General features: G+C 35.0%; 1 protein-coding gene across 3 annotated transcripts in view; it reads right to left on the bottom strand.

Annotated features, from left to right (window-relative positions):
- l3mbtl1 (L3MBTL histone methyl-lysine binding protein 1) overlaps window positions 1-16,350 on the bottom strand; it is a 48,620-nt gene that overhangs the window by 22,571 nt on the left and 9,699 nt on the right. For all 3 annotated transcript variants that reach the window (XM_048155388.1, XM_048155389.1, XM_048155387.1), the window contains exon 4: window positions 5,073-5,199. In XM_048155388.1, the coding sequence (XP_048011345.1) occupies window positions 5,073-5,199 (127 nt within the window). The remainder of the gene's footprint in view (window positions 1-5,072; window positions 5,200-16,350) is intronic.

Genomic DNA, 16,350 nt, shown 5'->3' with positions numbered 1-16,350 from the left:
ACACATAGGGCCCTGGGGCTATAGCAAACCCAAGGGCCCCCTTCATAGTAGAGGGGGCCCATAGTTCAAGGGCCCCCTTCATATATATACATATATATATATGTGACCAGTCACGGAAAGTAGGGACACAAGTCGGTTCTGGGGCATTTTGAGTTATTCATAGATTCTGAAAGCTTTCCAACCGATGTGTAACACATGGAAATCTGATAATATTTGGAGAAGTTGTGGCCATTTGAAGGTAGGCACTCAAAAAAGCTCAAGAGGGAGAAAAACCCCTTTGAAGTTTCTGCAGTTCTCACCTATTCTCACCTGCTGGGAGTGACAATAGGGCTCATTTACATCTCATTTAGATAAGCCATACCCCCTGTAAAGCTTCCCTCTGTAAAGCTGCATGGACCGCATACTATTAATAATAAAGGATAATGTGCATTGTAAATGTCAGTAATTTATCTTTTTTGACTTTTATAAAAATGATTTAGAGGCTGAAAATGATTTGGAGATAACATGTTGCAAGACACTCCTTTAAAATCTGGCCATCATTTTTAATGTTATTATTTTAATGTTTATGTAAAGAAAAAGTACATGCTGATTTTATTTGTTATTTGCTGGTTTTCTACATAAAACTTGGTGAATTGATTTCATTGTGTAGCATTCCCTGATAGCACACGTACATCTCGGAGACGTCTATTTGATGTGCGTGTTTACGTCTGGAAGACGTATTATTTAGGGTGTTTGCTCATCTGGAATACGTCTATAGGACGTATCCTGTCAGATGTCAAATAGACGTTTAGAAGACGTCTTTAAGATGTTTATGATTTAGAATGTATGTAAAACTGACATCTTAAAGACGTCTATTAGATGTTTGTAAACAGCAGATGCTTTCCAGATGAAGTGATCTTTAACAGACGTCTTGCAGACGTACGTGTGCTATCTGGGTTAGGACTTTTTGAACAGGATTCTGTGATAACCGTGATCATTTTGCTCACTATAATCATGAAATTAAATTTTCTCACCTGAGAAGACAAAAGAATCACAAAATAATGACCTGAAATGACTTGCATAATAATGAGGCCTTTCAGTCAGGTAGGCTGTGAAAAAACCCTCTGTGATGGTGTATATCAAACATACAGAAAAAACAGCAATACTGTGAAATATTATTACAATTTCAAATAATGGTATTATATACTTTAAAATATAGCCTAATGTATTTCTGTGATGCAAAGCGTCATTGCGTCATGAACAATTATGTTACCTCGATGGCATTTCATATAGGCTTTTAGCTTAAAAGCATGCACATTTGGAGAAATATTGATGGATTCTCATATGTTCATGTAAATTTTCTATACTGAGAAGTAATATTTATTGTCATCATTATGAGTGCTGGATTCTGTGTTTTCAATTCATACTTGCAGCCGGAGGGCGCTCTGTACACCTTTAGGCCACAAATTAATCTAAAGAAGAACAGGAACCAGGAACTAACAGCATGTCTTCTAGAGGTTGCAAACCATGGCTTTAATATCCAGATAAACACTTTTCAAGACAATAAAAACACGATTGAGACGATGTATACATGTATTGCCTCAGAATTTGCCTCTGAATAGCGCTGGCTCCGTGGGCGTGGCCGCATTAGCGGATAATGAGCTGAATCACGGACTTCTGACATGGCTCTCTTTTCATACAGATTACATAAACACAGAATGTTTGTTTTCGATTTGACTTACACGATTTAAAACCTGACATTTCAATGTGTCTTTAGACATAAGTGTATTTTTTTGTGATTAGTATTCACTAAGTTACAGTTCATTTTCTGAGAACTATCAGATTGGACTTCGTTCAGAGGGAGACGAGAGATCACGCATCATGTTAGTTTTCTTTATTTTACAAAAAGCACAACATTTTGTATTTACTCTGAGTGTACACAAGTAAAAGAAGACATTCTATAGTTTCAATTGATATATTACTTATGTCTTTATGACAAAAAATGACGGAGTATTTTAAGTCTGTTTTGCTGCAATGTGCACAATAAGTAGCCACGCTTCCCTTGGAGGGCGGTGGACAATAACAAAAGAAACAAAAGCCGGCTACGCCCCTACTGCGTGCTAGAATCTCCGAAAAACAAGCCGATTTCAACCTCAAAATGTACGCTTTTAAATATACCAAAACTGCTATCTCAAACATGGAGAAGCTTCTTCGTGATCTCAACTAACAGATTCTGCAAAAAAACAAAAATCACCAATTTTGGAAAAAAAAGCTTCTTTCTCATTTTGCTCGATAGTTGTGCTGCCGACTTGTGTCCCTGGTTTCCGTGACGGGTCATATATATATATATATATATATATATATATATATATATATATATATATATATAGTATATATATATTTTTTTTTTTTTTAAGTCAAGTGACTTGTGCTGGTTATCACTTCAATAGAGCCACGCTCACGCTCTGTGAGTACTGGATGCACATGCGATTTAATCAGGCAGCTGTTTCATCACTTTGCTTTTGTTCTTTGTTTCCCAGGTGCTCCACTAAAAATAACAGTGCTTAATATGTGGGGGTGTGGTGGGGTTTTGGCGATCGGCCCACCGGGAAAAGTTCAGTTGCTCCCAATGGCCAGTCATTTTACTCCACAGCCAATTATGGGCCCCCTCCATGCTCAAGCCCTGGAGCTTAGCCCCGCCTAGCCCTATTGTTGCAGCATAGTCTAGTCAAAGTTTAGGGGTAATGTTAAATAGCCATTATAATACAGGAAGAGCTGTATCAGTAGTGAGATATCAAAACCAGCCTTGAAATAACACAGAGATGGCATACTACATTTGCCATGTTGTCCTTATCAAATGACCTACCAGCATCAGTTGCACTGCCATTCACAAATCCTCTCCCGAGGCCTCGTGGGATATTAAAGTGTCCACTGTATGCACACTTCAGAACCTTGCCTTGAAGAAGTAGGTCATACTAGGTACTTTTTGCCTACTCTTTTATGAATACTGTGAATTCGGACATACTTCTTTTGTCACATACTGTTTTTCATCTACTATATAGTGGGGAAGTGTGTGATTTTGATTGCAGCCACTGCAGGGCTGGCCCGAGGCATAAGCGAACTAAGCGGCTGCTTGGGGCCCCCTGGCCAATAGGGCCCCCTATTGGCCAGGGGGCCCCAATCAGCTGTTTTTTTTTGTTTTTTTTTTTACAATTAAATAACTTAAACAAGTGATATAAATGAATGAATGAATGAATACGAATGAATAAATAAATAATTCGAGACAAGAAAATTCTGATTTGCCGACAACTGCTGCTGTGTCTGCTAGCGTTTGAGTCATGCGCAATTGCGCATAGAGACCTCGCGTGCATTGACAATTCGCGCCGGCGCGCAAGTGCACGTCACTGTAATAAATGTTATAAATGATAAGCCATGTCACAAAAAAGGATGTATCCCTCTGGTGCCGAAAAAAGAAAGAAGAAAAAGACAGAGGAGGAGAAAAAAGAGCAAGATAAAGGTATGTTTGCATAATTATTTACAGAATGTTTTGTGCAGCAGCACAAATTGTGCTCATGTCACTTGAGGTAGCAGCTAGTCATGACTCATGATCTTATATAAGCCATCATCAGAGCTAACGTTAAATCGCATTATTAATATACATTTATCTAGGTGTATTTCACGTATTGATTATAGATATCAGTTTAAGTTGAAAGGGATGCCATATTTCTTTATTTCTTTATTATTTATTTATTAATATGGTGGCGAGTGATGTAGCAGTGCTATCCTCGGTAACACTTTAGAATAATGGTCCGTCATTAATAAGTAACTATGCAGGAAGTAATGCAGGACTAATGAGTAGATCTACATTGAACACTTGAGCTACTACTATTAACTAATATAGAAACAAGCTTAACTAATCAGTAAGTAATATCAAATTTAGGACAAAGATAGTTCCTTATTAGCTAATCAATAATTAGAGAATGACATTGGCATCAATAATAACTAATAAGGTAACTATGAGAAATTATAAAGAATTACTAATTAATTACTAATCACAACATTAAAGTGTTTGAGATGTGAGCAAGTTGTCTTTTTTTACTCTCAGTGTGGTCATAAAATGCATCATTAATTACTCAAGTGTTACCTAGTCACTATGCAGGAACTACTAGTGATCAGGACCATTATTTTAAAGTGAAAAACATGTTTTTCATTTAAAATAATGGTGCAGACCACTAGTAGTTAATCTCAACATCGTCATAAAATGCATCGCTAATTAATCAAGTACCTAGTCATTTTCTTCAAGAACTACTAGTGATCAGGACCATTATTTTAAAGTGAAAAACATGTTTTTCACTTTAAAATAATGGTTCGTGATCAGTAGTAGTTCCTGCATAGTGACTAGCTAACACTTGAGTAATTAATGATGCATTTTATGATTATATTCAAAGTAAAAATTATGACTGATTACATCTCAGACACATGCTAATGTTCTTTACAATTTGTCCATTAGTTAATAGTTATTAATGATGGTAATATCATTAGGTAATTACTGATTAGTTAATAAGGAACTATCTTCTAAATTTGATATTACTTACTGATTAGTTAAACTTGATTCTATAGTAGTTAACAGTAGTAGCTGAAGTGTTAATGTAGATCTACTCATTAGTCCTGCATTACTTCCTGCATAGTTACTTATTAATGACGGACCATTATTCTAAAGTGTTACCCTATCCTCACATTTATAGGCTGCAGTAGATCACCATGTTAAGTTTTCATCATACTGAAATTATGCCTCATTTGCCAATAGAATATGAATTGTTAGGTGTGGTCACTGGTGTGGAATTGCTTGTTGTGTAAGTAATGATGACAAAACAAACTCATTCTGCTCGATCAATTATGCAATCCTATTTTTTTTTTCAGGAACACTGTTGAAGTACTTTGGAGCACAACCAACTCTACCCGCCCCTGATGTTTCAAGTGTCAGTGCCTCCACAGCTGATGAAAAAATATATAAATTGACAGCCAGACTTCAAAACATCATAAAGCCATGAGCTAAAGATGTAATAATCCAGAGGCATCTAATGAAAAATTACCTGATTTTTCACCCTGTTTGAGCTCCAAATCAGCTGATTTTGTCTGAGCTCCTCCGGTGGTCAGGTTAGCAGAGCCTATTTTCCCTTCACTGATGACTTCCAGCGAACCAGTATCACTAACACATAGCTGCAAAGAGTAGAATAGTGTTACTGTTATTCAGTAATAAAAAGTATATACAGTGCCTTCAGGAAGTATTCGCCACACTAAATGAGTATGTGTATATAAAATTGATATTTTTTCCACTCTAGTGATAAAAACACAGGTAACACTTTACAATAAGGTTCATTAGTTAAACATTAGTTAATGCAGGGGTAGGCAAGTTCGGTCCTAGAGAGCCGCTGTCCTGCTGAGTTTAGCTCCAACCTTAATCAAACACACCTGAACAAGCTAATCAAGCTCTTCAGGATTACTGAGGCTACAGGCAGCTGAAGGTTTTTTTTTCAGGGTTGGAGCTATACTCTGCAGGTCAGCGGCTCTCTAGGACCGAACTTGAGTTAATGTATTAACTAACATGAACTAACCATGGGAATTACATTTGTTACTGTATTTACTAATCTTCGTTAATGTTAGTTTATGAAAATACAGTTGTTCATTGTTTGTTCCTGTTAGTTCACGGTGTATTAACTAATGTTAACAAGATTTTAATAATGTATTAGTAAATGTCAAAATTAACATTAACAAAGATTAATAAATGCTGTAGAAATGCAGTTCATTATTAGTTCATGTTAACTAATGAACCTTATTGTAAAGTGTTACCAAAACACCTTTAACAGTGACTAGTCATGACTGAAATTATTCGACTGGTGAGACAGCAACCTCCAGGTTATCTCTTATTATTCTTCTGGATCTGTCTGCAGCTTTCGACATTTTAAATCACAAGATCTATCCTCTCAGGGGCCGTTCATACAGAACGCATTTTTCTATTCCAATGCGCTACTTATGCCGCTCGCTTTGTGTCATTTCTTTCCTAACCAAGCTAAAAGACGCGTTAACGTGCGTGTGGAGAACGTCTGAACGTCTGCCCGTCTGAACGCAATACTTAACCTGCCTTGGCTAATTTAAAAATAGCGCTCGTACTTTTATGCAGCTACTTGTATGATGGATTAATAAATGACTAACTAACTAACTAACTAACTGTATTTTTATATGTAGGCTACATTTCTGAAATGCATTTTCTGTAAAGCTGCTTTGAAACAATATGTATTGTGAAAAGCGCTATAGCCTACAACTAAATTTGAATTGAATTGAATTGAATGGACTTGTCTTTTTTGAGACACTGTTCGAACAGTAATTTAAGCTATTATTAAATTAGATTAAGTAATTTTCAGCAGAGAAAATCACATTAATAGCTATAGGCTACACAGGCCTAGCTTTTAACATCCTCGAAGGATATTAAGAAAATACTAGGTTTGGATACATTAAAAAAGTAAAACGCTTTGAATGTATTTTGAAATATCAATTATGCACGCGCCTGCATGAGAATAGGAAATAGGCTATCTAGGCTCCAATAATAATTAAAAAAAAGCTAGTAGAGTGGATGCATTACTTAATTATATACTGAATTTCTATGTTACAAAAAATCGTTCTATGAACTTCTAGCAAGCTCATTTAAACCGAGTTGTAAATGCTGAAATGAAAGGAGGCTAAATAAATATTATACTACTAAATATCAAAATAAAATTGCCAGTAGATGGCGCCAAGGCCCTGTTCTATTGAGATTACTGGTTGATGTTCAACCTATTCTTTCGAAAACACAAATATATATTTAACACCCACACAACTACTTCTTTCAGACAATTGCAGTTGTTCTGCTGTGGCGCTGTTTGGAACTGTATTTTCATTGACTATTGTGTGAAATGCCAGTCATTAATATATTGTTTATTTACAGGCATTCTGATTTTCTAAAAACTGTTCATTACAGAAACATTCAAACACATATGTATAAATTTGTGTTTTACTTGGTATTTTTCCTCAACTTGTCTCAGTTGGCAATTAATTTTCATTATATTTAAAAATATATATTATATATATATTTCTGTTACTCAGAAGTGAAACATTATGTGAATTAGTGGCTGTTACAAATGAATTAGCCTAAATGTGCTGTTGTGTTCCTATGCTGCTATTTTAACGTTTTAATTTTTACAAATAGAAATGGGTATAGCCTAAATGTATGCATCTCATGAAGCTTCATTTGACAAGCATATATTGACAGAGCAGAACTTGTCACACATTTAGATAATGGAAGAACAACACAGAAACAAACAGTGTCAACAGCCCTGAAGAAGAGGAGTAACATGACAACTCAACACATTTTAAACAACGACAATGGACTTTACGGGTTACTTCCTGGTTTTTCATCGGGCACTTCGGTGAACTAGCTGTTCATGAAGGACACAAAACCATCTATGGTTGACTTTTTAATGTTGTATTTATATTTTAATGCAGTTATTACATTTACCTAATTTGCCAATAAACCAGTTTTATTGATTGCAATAAATCAACTATTGGGACTGTTTAAAAATGCCGTGTCTGTAATTAGACACAAACACACACATTTTTTCCCCAGCACTCAAATGTTATTTTTAATGCGATGACCACAGTAAAATATAACATAATTTGTTCATCCTTCTGAGATTGTCCCGCATTGTAAAACCGAACGTTTAAAAATGTAGGAAATTTAACATTTGATAAAAACACTTATTTAAAAATAAAAAAGCAGTAATTAGCATTTAACCAGAGGTGGCGGCAAAGTAGCATATTTGCGTATTCAGCCATTTCCTCAAAGTTTTTCACTTCGTTTTTGACTAAATATTAAACATTATAAAATCAGGTTTGAAAAAACATTTTGTCAATGTGAAGTATGAAATACACATTTATGAAAAACAATACTTTTATGAATTAATTACACAGAAGAACCGCGCTCTCCCTTTGTAACACAGAAACAAAGCGCAGATCAATGTCAACACTTGTGAAAACACACATTTTATTCAATTAATCTAACTAAAGTGCACAATAAATATTTAATTTTTGAAGCTTTTTTTTTCACATAAAAGTGAAAACTAAGTAACGAGGAGGAACATGTCTTTATTTATTTACAGCTGTTTTACGTTTAATCTAAATTAATGCTATGCCACATTAAGTCTATATTCTGATTATAAACTGTATTACACTCATCAACACACCAGCAAAAACACGGAAGTTATACTTATATTAATGCTAAGACGCTCCGTGCAATTATCCAAGTAAAACATATTGTTTCAGAGTTTTGTCCCCCATAGAAATCCCCCATAGAAAAAAAAAATGCATGATGCATTAAAGACAGTTAAATTAAAAGACCAAATTCGAAATTAAAAGATTAATTCAGAGTGCAAGCTATGGCCTATTATCAAACACTTTAATCATGTATTTTAATATAAATTATAATATTGTAAGCTATAGCCTATATACCGGAAAAAATAAATACACATGCAGAACAAACTGTCATATTAGTTAAGACAGCATATTAGGATAAATAAAAATAATTATTCTTGGGATAAGCATTTCTCATATGTCAATGTACAGTAAAACTATATTGTCAGAACATGGTTAAAGAAATTTAATGGTTATAGTTCAAAGGTATGGAAACAGATAAGCTTAAAAATAAGGAAAATAAGCTTAAAATATTCCTTATCCTGTGGCTCCCTCTATTGGACAACATTTTCAGGCGAACCTCTTTCAGATGAAATGCTGATCGTTAAGAAATTGCTGTTAGCTTCCCGAGCATCAATAACTGTATTTGGCTTCGATGAGTCTGAAACTCCCGGCCTGAGATTGTGTCCCAGACGGCAATAAATAGTTTGTGAATTTGTAAATATTCATGGCTTAAACAGCTGGAAAATTGACTGTACTGCAGTTGTGGATGTTTTTCCCAGGCAGGGTTATTATAGTTAACTAAGAAAAAATAAAACTAGCTATTAAAACATTTATGATAATCGAAATAAACCTGAATATAAGAAAAAAAAAAAAAATATTAGTTAAAAAAAAAACTTAAACTAAACGAAAACTAAATGTTGCCTTGTCAATGCCATTTCGTTTCCCCCCCTGACTTTCAACCGACGAGATCATTATCTTTTTATTAACCAACAAGGTAAAATAAAATTAGAATTAAACAAAATTACAATGGATACGTGTCTGTGACCCATTAATAAAATCCCTGGGGTTTAATTAGTTTTAGCCTACATGAACAATAGCAGAATAAACAACAGAACATGAGGATTCATCATCATCATCATCATCATCGGGCAGCAGCGCTTCTGAATGGAGAAAAACAGGATTATATCCTATAAAAGGAATAAATAACCTATGCGCAAAATTTATTTCACCTAAATAATAAACATATTAACAAAATGAAAGGAACAAACTGCGACAAGTAACTAAGTTATATATGATGAGTTTCGGTTAATTTTGAGAAGTCCACAGAAAGGAAATTCTTTTTGTTTTCTTTATTTTACAGGCAATTTTTTCTTTTTATTGTGAGTGTACAGAAATAATAGGCCTATTTAACCCTTCACAGATTCAAAATGTGTTACATAAATGTGACCATAAATGTCTGAGTATTTAAAATTTTTTCCCGCTTTTATAAGAAAATGTAAGTGATCGTGCCGGCGCCTCACACGCACACACACAACATTAGGCCTATTTCTTTTTTTTATGACTGAGCACTGTTCTTAATTCACTTACCCAGCAACATCACCTAAAATATAACTAAAGCTTAAATATAATAATTCAATTTATTGCATTAGACAAATCAAATGCAAGCACATGAGAACAAATAAAAAAGTCTAGGCCTACTAATAATAATTAATGCAACACATCTCAAACGAGCGTGCATAACCATGCAATAGGCTATATTTGTTTATTTCGTTGTGCTAACCTTAAGGTTAGGTCAGCACTTTTACACTATTTTTCTAAGTAAATATGCGCTTAAAAACAAAAAAAAAACAAAAACATGTTTGACCGTTGAGCTTGTCTCTGTTGTTTTATTTGTTTAGCTGCTTCAAGCCAAGCTGCACTTGCAGTGTTACCATGGCCACTTATATGCATTTTTGGGCTTGTTATTTCATTATTATTATTATTAGCCTATTATTATTATTATTTTCCATATTAAGAGGTGAAAGCCTTAGTTCAGATGGAATGGCCGGTGTGTCCTTTAAACGGAGAAAAGTCAGCAGTTTATGCTGTGCTTGCGCAACAGAGGTGGCCGGAGGAATGGCCAAGCTTCAATCAGGGAGACGGATTTGTAATGCTTCCTCCAAGTTATGAACATTTACACCTTAATTAAAGCTTCCTTTGGACAAAATAGGAATAAAGCTAAAATATTATTATCAGTGTTATCCACACATACATTATCCAGACGTTAGTCCACCCGTACGTTATCCGGGCGTTTATCCACACGTACATTATCCAGACGCATATGGCGCTCGAAATGTTTCATTCTATGGCGCGGACTCCGTGCCAAAATCAAGCTTCCGAACGGCCGACCGATCGATCGAACGTCTATCCGAACGTCTTGTACTTTGAGCGTCTAACTGAGCGTGTCGACCCACATGACGACCTGACGTGACGCCAGCGTCTTGAAATTAACTGGTTTTTAACCATGTAAGGTGCCAAGCTGATGTGTAAAAACTATAAATGGACATTACAGGCATGAAAGTATGTGTTTTACTAGCATGTAACTGTAAAAACATCCTAGTCTTAATTTGATCCGTACAATCATGTTAACTGTTAGCATTCTGTAGATTTCCTGGGAAGTAGGATAAAGAGGTCTGATAGCCTATACCAGTCCATCAGACCTCTTTATCCTACTTCCCAGGAAATCTACAGAATACCAATCAGGTGATGTGCTCTAGGAGAGCCTTTAGTGTGGGCTGTTAAACTAAACTCTGCTGGTCGTGTCCCTGCAGGAACTAAATTGTATAGCCTTGCTTTATACACCTTTTTCCACCAGTTACTTTAAAAAAATAATAATTAGTTATAGTAGTTACTTCTCACAAATAGTAGCTGAGTTAGTAACTAAGTTAATTCATTCTCAATTACCAGGGAAAGAAACTATTGGGTTACTTTTTAATTTTCTTTTTTCAAATATGTCAAATAACTTGGATGCCCTAATATTAAATATGTTAAATGAATGAAATGGACACTAAATAGAATAAAATATTTTTTATAAAACATACAAACAAACATGTACCTAATCTACACTATTTTAATGTTGCTGTGGGGCAACGTGAGAGACAACTATCAAATTCAATATATTATTGTAAATAGTATCATTACTATGGAACAATAAAACACAATAGATGGTTTAGAACTTTTAATATTTATTGCACAGGCCACAACTGGCCAACAAATAAGTCTAAAAATAAATTATGCTTGATCCTTCTTGACTTATGATCCGCTCTTACTCACGACATGAAATTTATCTGTACTGTAGGTTACTGTTGGTAGCCATTAAAGAAAACGTATTTAGTTTCATATTTATGTTTAAATAGGCCTACTATAATGTTATTTTTTAATTTCATCTATTTGATAATGAAAAGCGAACAGTATCAAAGTCCCTTTAAGACAAGTCATTTCACTCGGCGGCCATCTTTGAAACACCTCTTGGGCATCCTGGGCATCATGTCCTATCTCTTTGAATGGGGAAACATCAAATTCTCCAAAACTGTTCGCCAACCTTACGATTACATTTCATATTTGAAATCACCAATGAAATCTGACAACAGCTGTCTTATAAATGTTTTATCCAAACGCTCGAATCATGACAAAAAAATTTATTTTTTTAGGCTGGATCAAGCTAATGCGCATGCGCAGACCTAAATGCGCATCTCTTCTGCCATGTTTCTGAGGCGCGCGTCTGACTGTTTCTATAGAAACCGGTGCTTCTAAGGGCTGCTGCAGTGACGCGATGACTTTACCAGTCGGCGATTGGCTCTTATTTAGAAGGCGGGACTTATTCCGCCATATTGCGCGTTACACTTTCTCCCATTCAAAACAATACGAGTGACACGTCTTGTGTTATTCTATAGTCTTTGACAGCATGAGTAAGATGCATCATAAGATGCCAATATATCGGGAGACATGGAGTGGGTCAGACATGATTTTGACCACTTCATTAAGTTTTCCTGAGCCTTTCTTAAAGTGAATTTCGTTTTGTAAAAAATGTATCTTAATTTAAATCAATGTTTCATCAACCAATTGCCTAGATTTAATAAATAAGAAGCAAATAAAGTAGACAATATAATCCTGGCAGGCGCGGGCGCGATCACTGGCACGTGAACTGGAGCGCGACTTATAGGCTATATGAACCGAGACTCAGTATAGTCTGCTTGACTCACAGACATGAGAAATATATCTATAGAAAGCTTGACATGTCTACTTTTATGTAGTCAAATTGGTGTGGTTCTAAAAACAAAGTATGGTCACATCAAATAGGCCTATTGATTAAAAAAAAAAGAAAGAAGAAATTGTTGTTGTTGCAGGGGCAGTATTTTATAATTAATTTATAATTGTTTTATGTAGCCTAATTATAAATAGGGTTAGGGTCTCAATAATTTGATAATAAGCATTAAGGAATCTTGCAGCTATTCTATTTCTATAAGTTAAATAATATGATCAATTCATTGCTCTGTAACAAATTAGAATGAAAAAAATAAATTGTAAAAGTTTTTGGCCAATCAAATCAAACTTTAGTGTTTACAAAAGACGAGGCCGAATTCCGATGTGTGTAGATGTAAGAAGTAGATGTAAGTATATGTCTGATTTAAATGGTCAGGATATTTTATGCAATATATCAATAGCTTATTTAATTTAGGCGTAGCTTATAAAAAGCAGATAGGCTATTTAGGTTGCAGATTTCGCTAGTTTTGGTAAAGCATATTTCTCATTTGAAACATTCCGAAATTAGAAGTCTGTTCCTGAAACCTTTAATGGGAGATGGAGAAAATGTTCGTGGAATGTCTCGTTCTTTTCCAAATTAGCCGTCCAAGCATGTGGAAAAGTATACAATTGAATCATGAGTTAAATTAAGGTAAGAAAAACACAAACGTGTTACAACGTGTCTTTACACGTAAACAACACGTTGGGAAGACGATCGGTTACTCGCACCTCCGACCGGTCGCCATAGGAACGCGTTAACAAGCACGTGTAGGAACGTGTTACATGAAATAAATATATGATGTTATTTCGCTAAGTTAATTTTAAAAAGTGACTGTCTATCGTGTTCTGATCTAGCCCCTTACATTTCCCTTCATTTGTAAAATTCAAAATTCACCTCTGCAATTCTTCAATTCATGACACATTAGTCTAATAGAAATGTATAGAAAATATGCTTGACACTTGACAGTTTATGGCAACTAGTTCAACCATTTTGCATTAAATGACTTAAATGCAAGGAACTAATGTTTTGAGGGGTAAAACTATTCATCAGGGAAAAAATATCATATTTAATCTACATGACAATTGATGAATTAGGAAACAGCAGACACACAATCAATTGCATGAGTGTACCAAAGCATTTTCAATTTTTTTTCAAGAGAATGAGAAATTGCTTTTATGATGTAGCCTACACAAGACTAGTATGTATTTTTCATGTCTGATAATAAAATAAAAACACAGCAACACACTTCTACAGAATGTAAAGTATAAGTTATATAGACAATATATTTTCTAAAAGGCATGCCTCAATATTGACTTTTGAGCTCGGGTAGGCTACATATAACCTACCTTTAATCAACCAAATCAATCCTAGTTTTTATTTGTGTGTGTAGACAGATAATTTTACAGATAATTAAAGATAATTTTGTCACCAAATCTCATTCAACTGAGATGAAGGAAAGAGGGTAAGAGCAACTGTCCACTAAAGGAATTGTAATGTTAAACTTTCATTCAAAAACATTTTAAAGGCTCTCCTGAGGCTTCACATGATATCACCTGAATATTCTGTTGATGTCATGGGAAAAAGGATAAAGAGACTCTGATGATATACTATAGGCAATTACAATAATTAACAATTTATTAATTTAGAGTGTCTTGCATGGACTGTGAACATTGTACAGCAGGCAATAAAATTAACAATAAAAACAAGTTAGAATGATAATATAGGTCAAATTAAGAATATAGAATGTCTGTATGGACAGTCTGCTTTTTGAAAGTAAAACAATGGAGGAGCACATGGATTCAGGAAAGAAATATGTTTTTGTTAGTGTTGTTTGTGTATTGCTTGTAACTGTCCAGGATTTAGTATTTAGGTATAAAATATCTTTATTTAGTGCCTATAATGTCCATTTATAGTCTTTACACATCAGCTTGGCACCTTACATGGTTAAAAACCAGTTAATTTCAGGAAAGAAATATGTTTTTGTTAGTGTTGTTTTAGATGTGTATTGCTTGTAATGTCCAGGATTTAGTATTTAGGTATAAAATATCTTTATTTAGTGCCTATAATGTCCATTTATAGTCTTTACACATCAGCTTGGCACCTTACATGGTTAAAAACCAGTTAATTTCAAGACGCTGGCGTCACGTCAGGTCGTCACGTGGGTCGACACGCTCAGTTAGACGCTCAAAGTACAAGACGTTCGAATAGACGTTCGGTTTGACGTTCGATCGATCAGTCGGTCGTTCGGAAGCTTGATTTTGGCACGGAGTCCGCGCCATATTTGGCACGGACTCCGCGCCATAACACACTGCACTGAGCCGTGTGATGACCGTGTTCTGATAACGTGTTAGCGGAAAAATAAATAAATAACTTTACTGCTACACGTGAATCACGCGTGAACGTCTCACTCGACACTTCACTGCCACACGTGATTTACGTGACGTCTGCGTGACGTCTACGCCTTGTCTGCGTCTTAAAATGAATGGATTTAACAGAAAAAATTAAGACGTCAGTGAGACGTTCAGTGAGACGAGTGCATGTTGCAACGTCATATTAATGAGCTCGTCCGAACGCCATATTGGTTAGGAAAGAAATGACACAAAGGGAGCGCCATAAAGCGAGCGCCATGACAAAGCGAGCGCCATAGACGCAAAGTAAAAAATATACATTCTGAACTACGTCGCCGCCATCGCCGCCGCGCACTTTGAGCGCAGCTCCAACACGTCTAACGTCTCATATCTGACGTCTGATGCCTGAATACCAGAGATTGTATATAGAGGGTATGCACGTGACATCACCGCCGACCGTTAGGACTGCGGTCACGCCCACTGAGTGGCAAAAGACTGAATGGCAGCATTGGTTTTCAGCGTGAATGTCGCGAAAAACACTCAAAACACTCAAAACACTTCCAAAACGGGAAAGAGCTTTGTGATTGACTGTACAAATAGCTTTGACACATAACCTGAGGTATATTTTAAAGACTGCCGAAAGCTACAGAAAAAAAAAAGCAAATGGATCACTATGGAAGGCCGTTTCAGCATAAAAACGTTCCAGCGTTACTCGTCATAATTATATTTTTACTAGTAACAATTAAATTAAAGAGCTCTATAATTTAATTTGTACTAGTAACAATTACAATTACAGAGCTCTATAATTCATTTATTACTAGTCATATGTCTACATAACATTTATAATTTATGGAAGGCCGTTTCAGCATAAAAACGTTCCAGCGTTACTCGTCGTAATTATATTTTTACTAGTAACAATTAAATTAAAGAGCTCTCTAATTCAGTTTTTACTAGTAACAATTACAATTAGAGAGCTCTATAATTCATTTTTTACTAGTAACAATTATGATTGTAGAGCTCTCTAATTGAATTATAGAGCTCTGCAATTGTATTCTTACTAGTAACAACTGAATTGTAGAGCTCTATAATTCAGTTTTTACTAGTAACAATTCCAATTAGAGAGCTCTGCAATTCATTTATTACTAGTAAGAATTCAATTGCAGAGCTCTGTAATTCAATTGTTACTAGTAATAATCCAATTGCAGAGCTCTACAATTCCACTAGAGAGCTCTCTAATTCAGTTGTTACTAGTAAAAACTGAATTATAGAGCTCTCTAATTGTAATTGTTACTAGTAAAAACTGAATTAGAGAGCTCTTTAATTCAATTCTTACTAGTAACAATTCTAATTACAGAGCTCTATAATTGTATTATTACTAGTAAAAACTCCTATTCATGAGATGCAAAACAGATTGCAGATTTCCCGCCTACAAAAGTGAGTTTCAAAATAAAAGCCCTGTAGCGTGGTTCTAAAGTATCCTGAAATATTTTACAGACTTAGGTAACATATTAATCA

The sequence above is a fragment of the Megalobrama amblycephala genome, linkage group LG14 (genome assembly GCF_018812025.1).
Source record: "Megalobrama amblycephala isolate DHTTF-2021 linkage group LG14, ASM1881202v1, whole genome shotgun sequence".
NCBI classification, from domain to species: domain Eukaryota; kingdom Metazoa; phylum Chordata; class Actinopteri; order Cypriniformes; family Xenocyprididae; genus Megalobrama; species Megalobrama amblycephala.
This window is presented reverse-complemented; position numbering and strand designations above follow the sequence as displayed.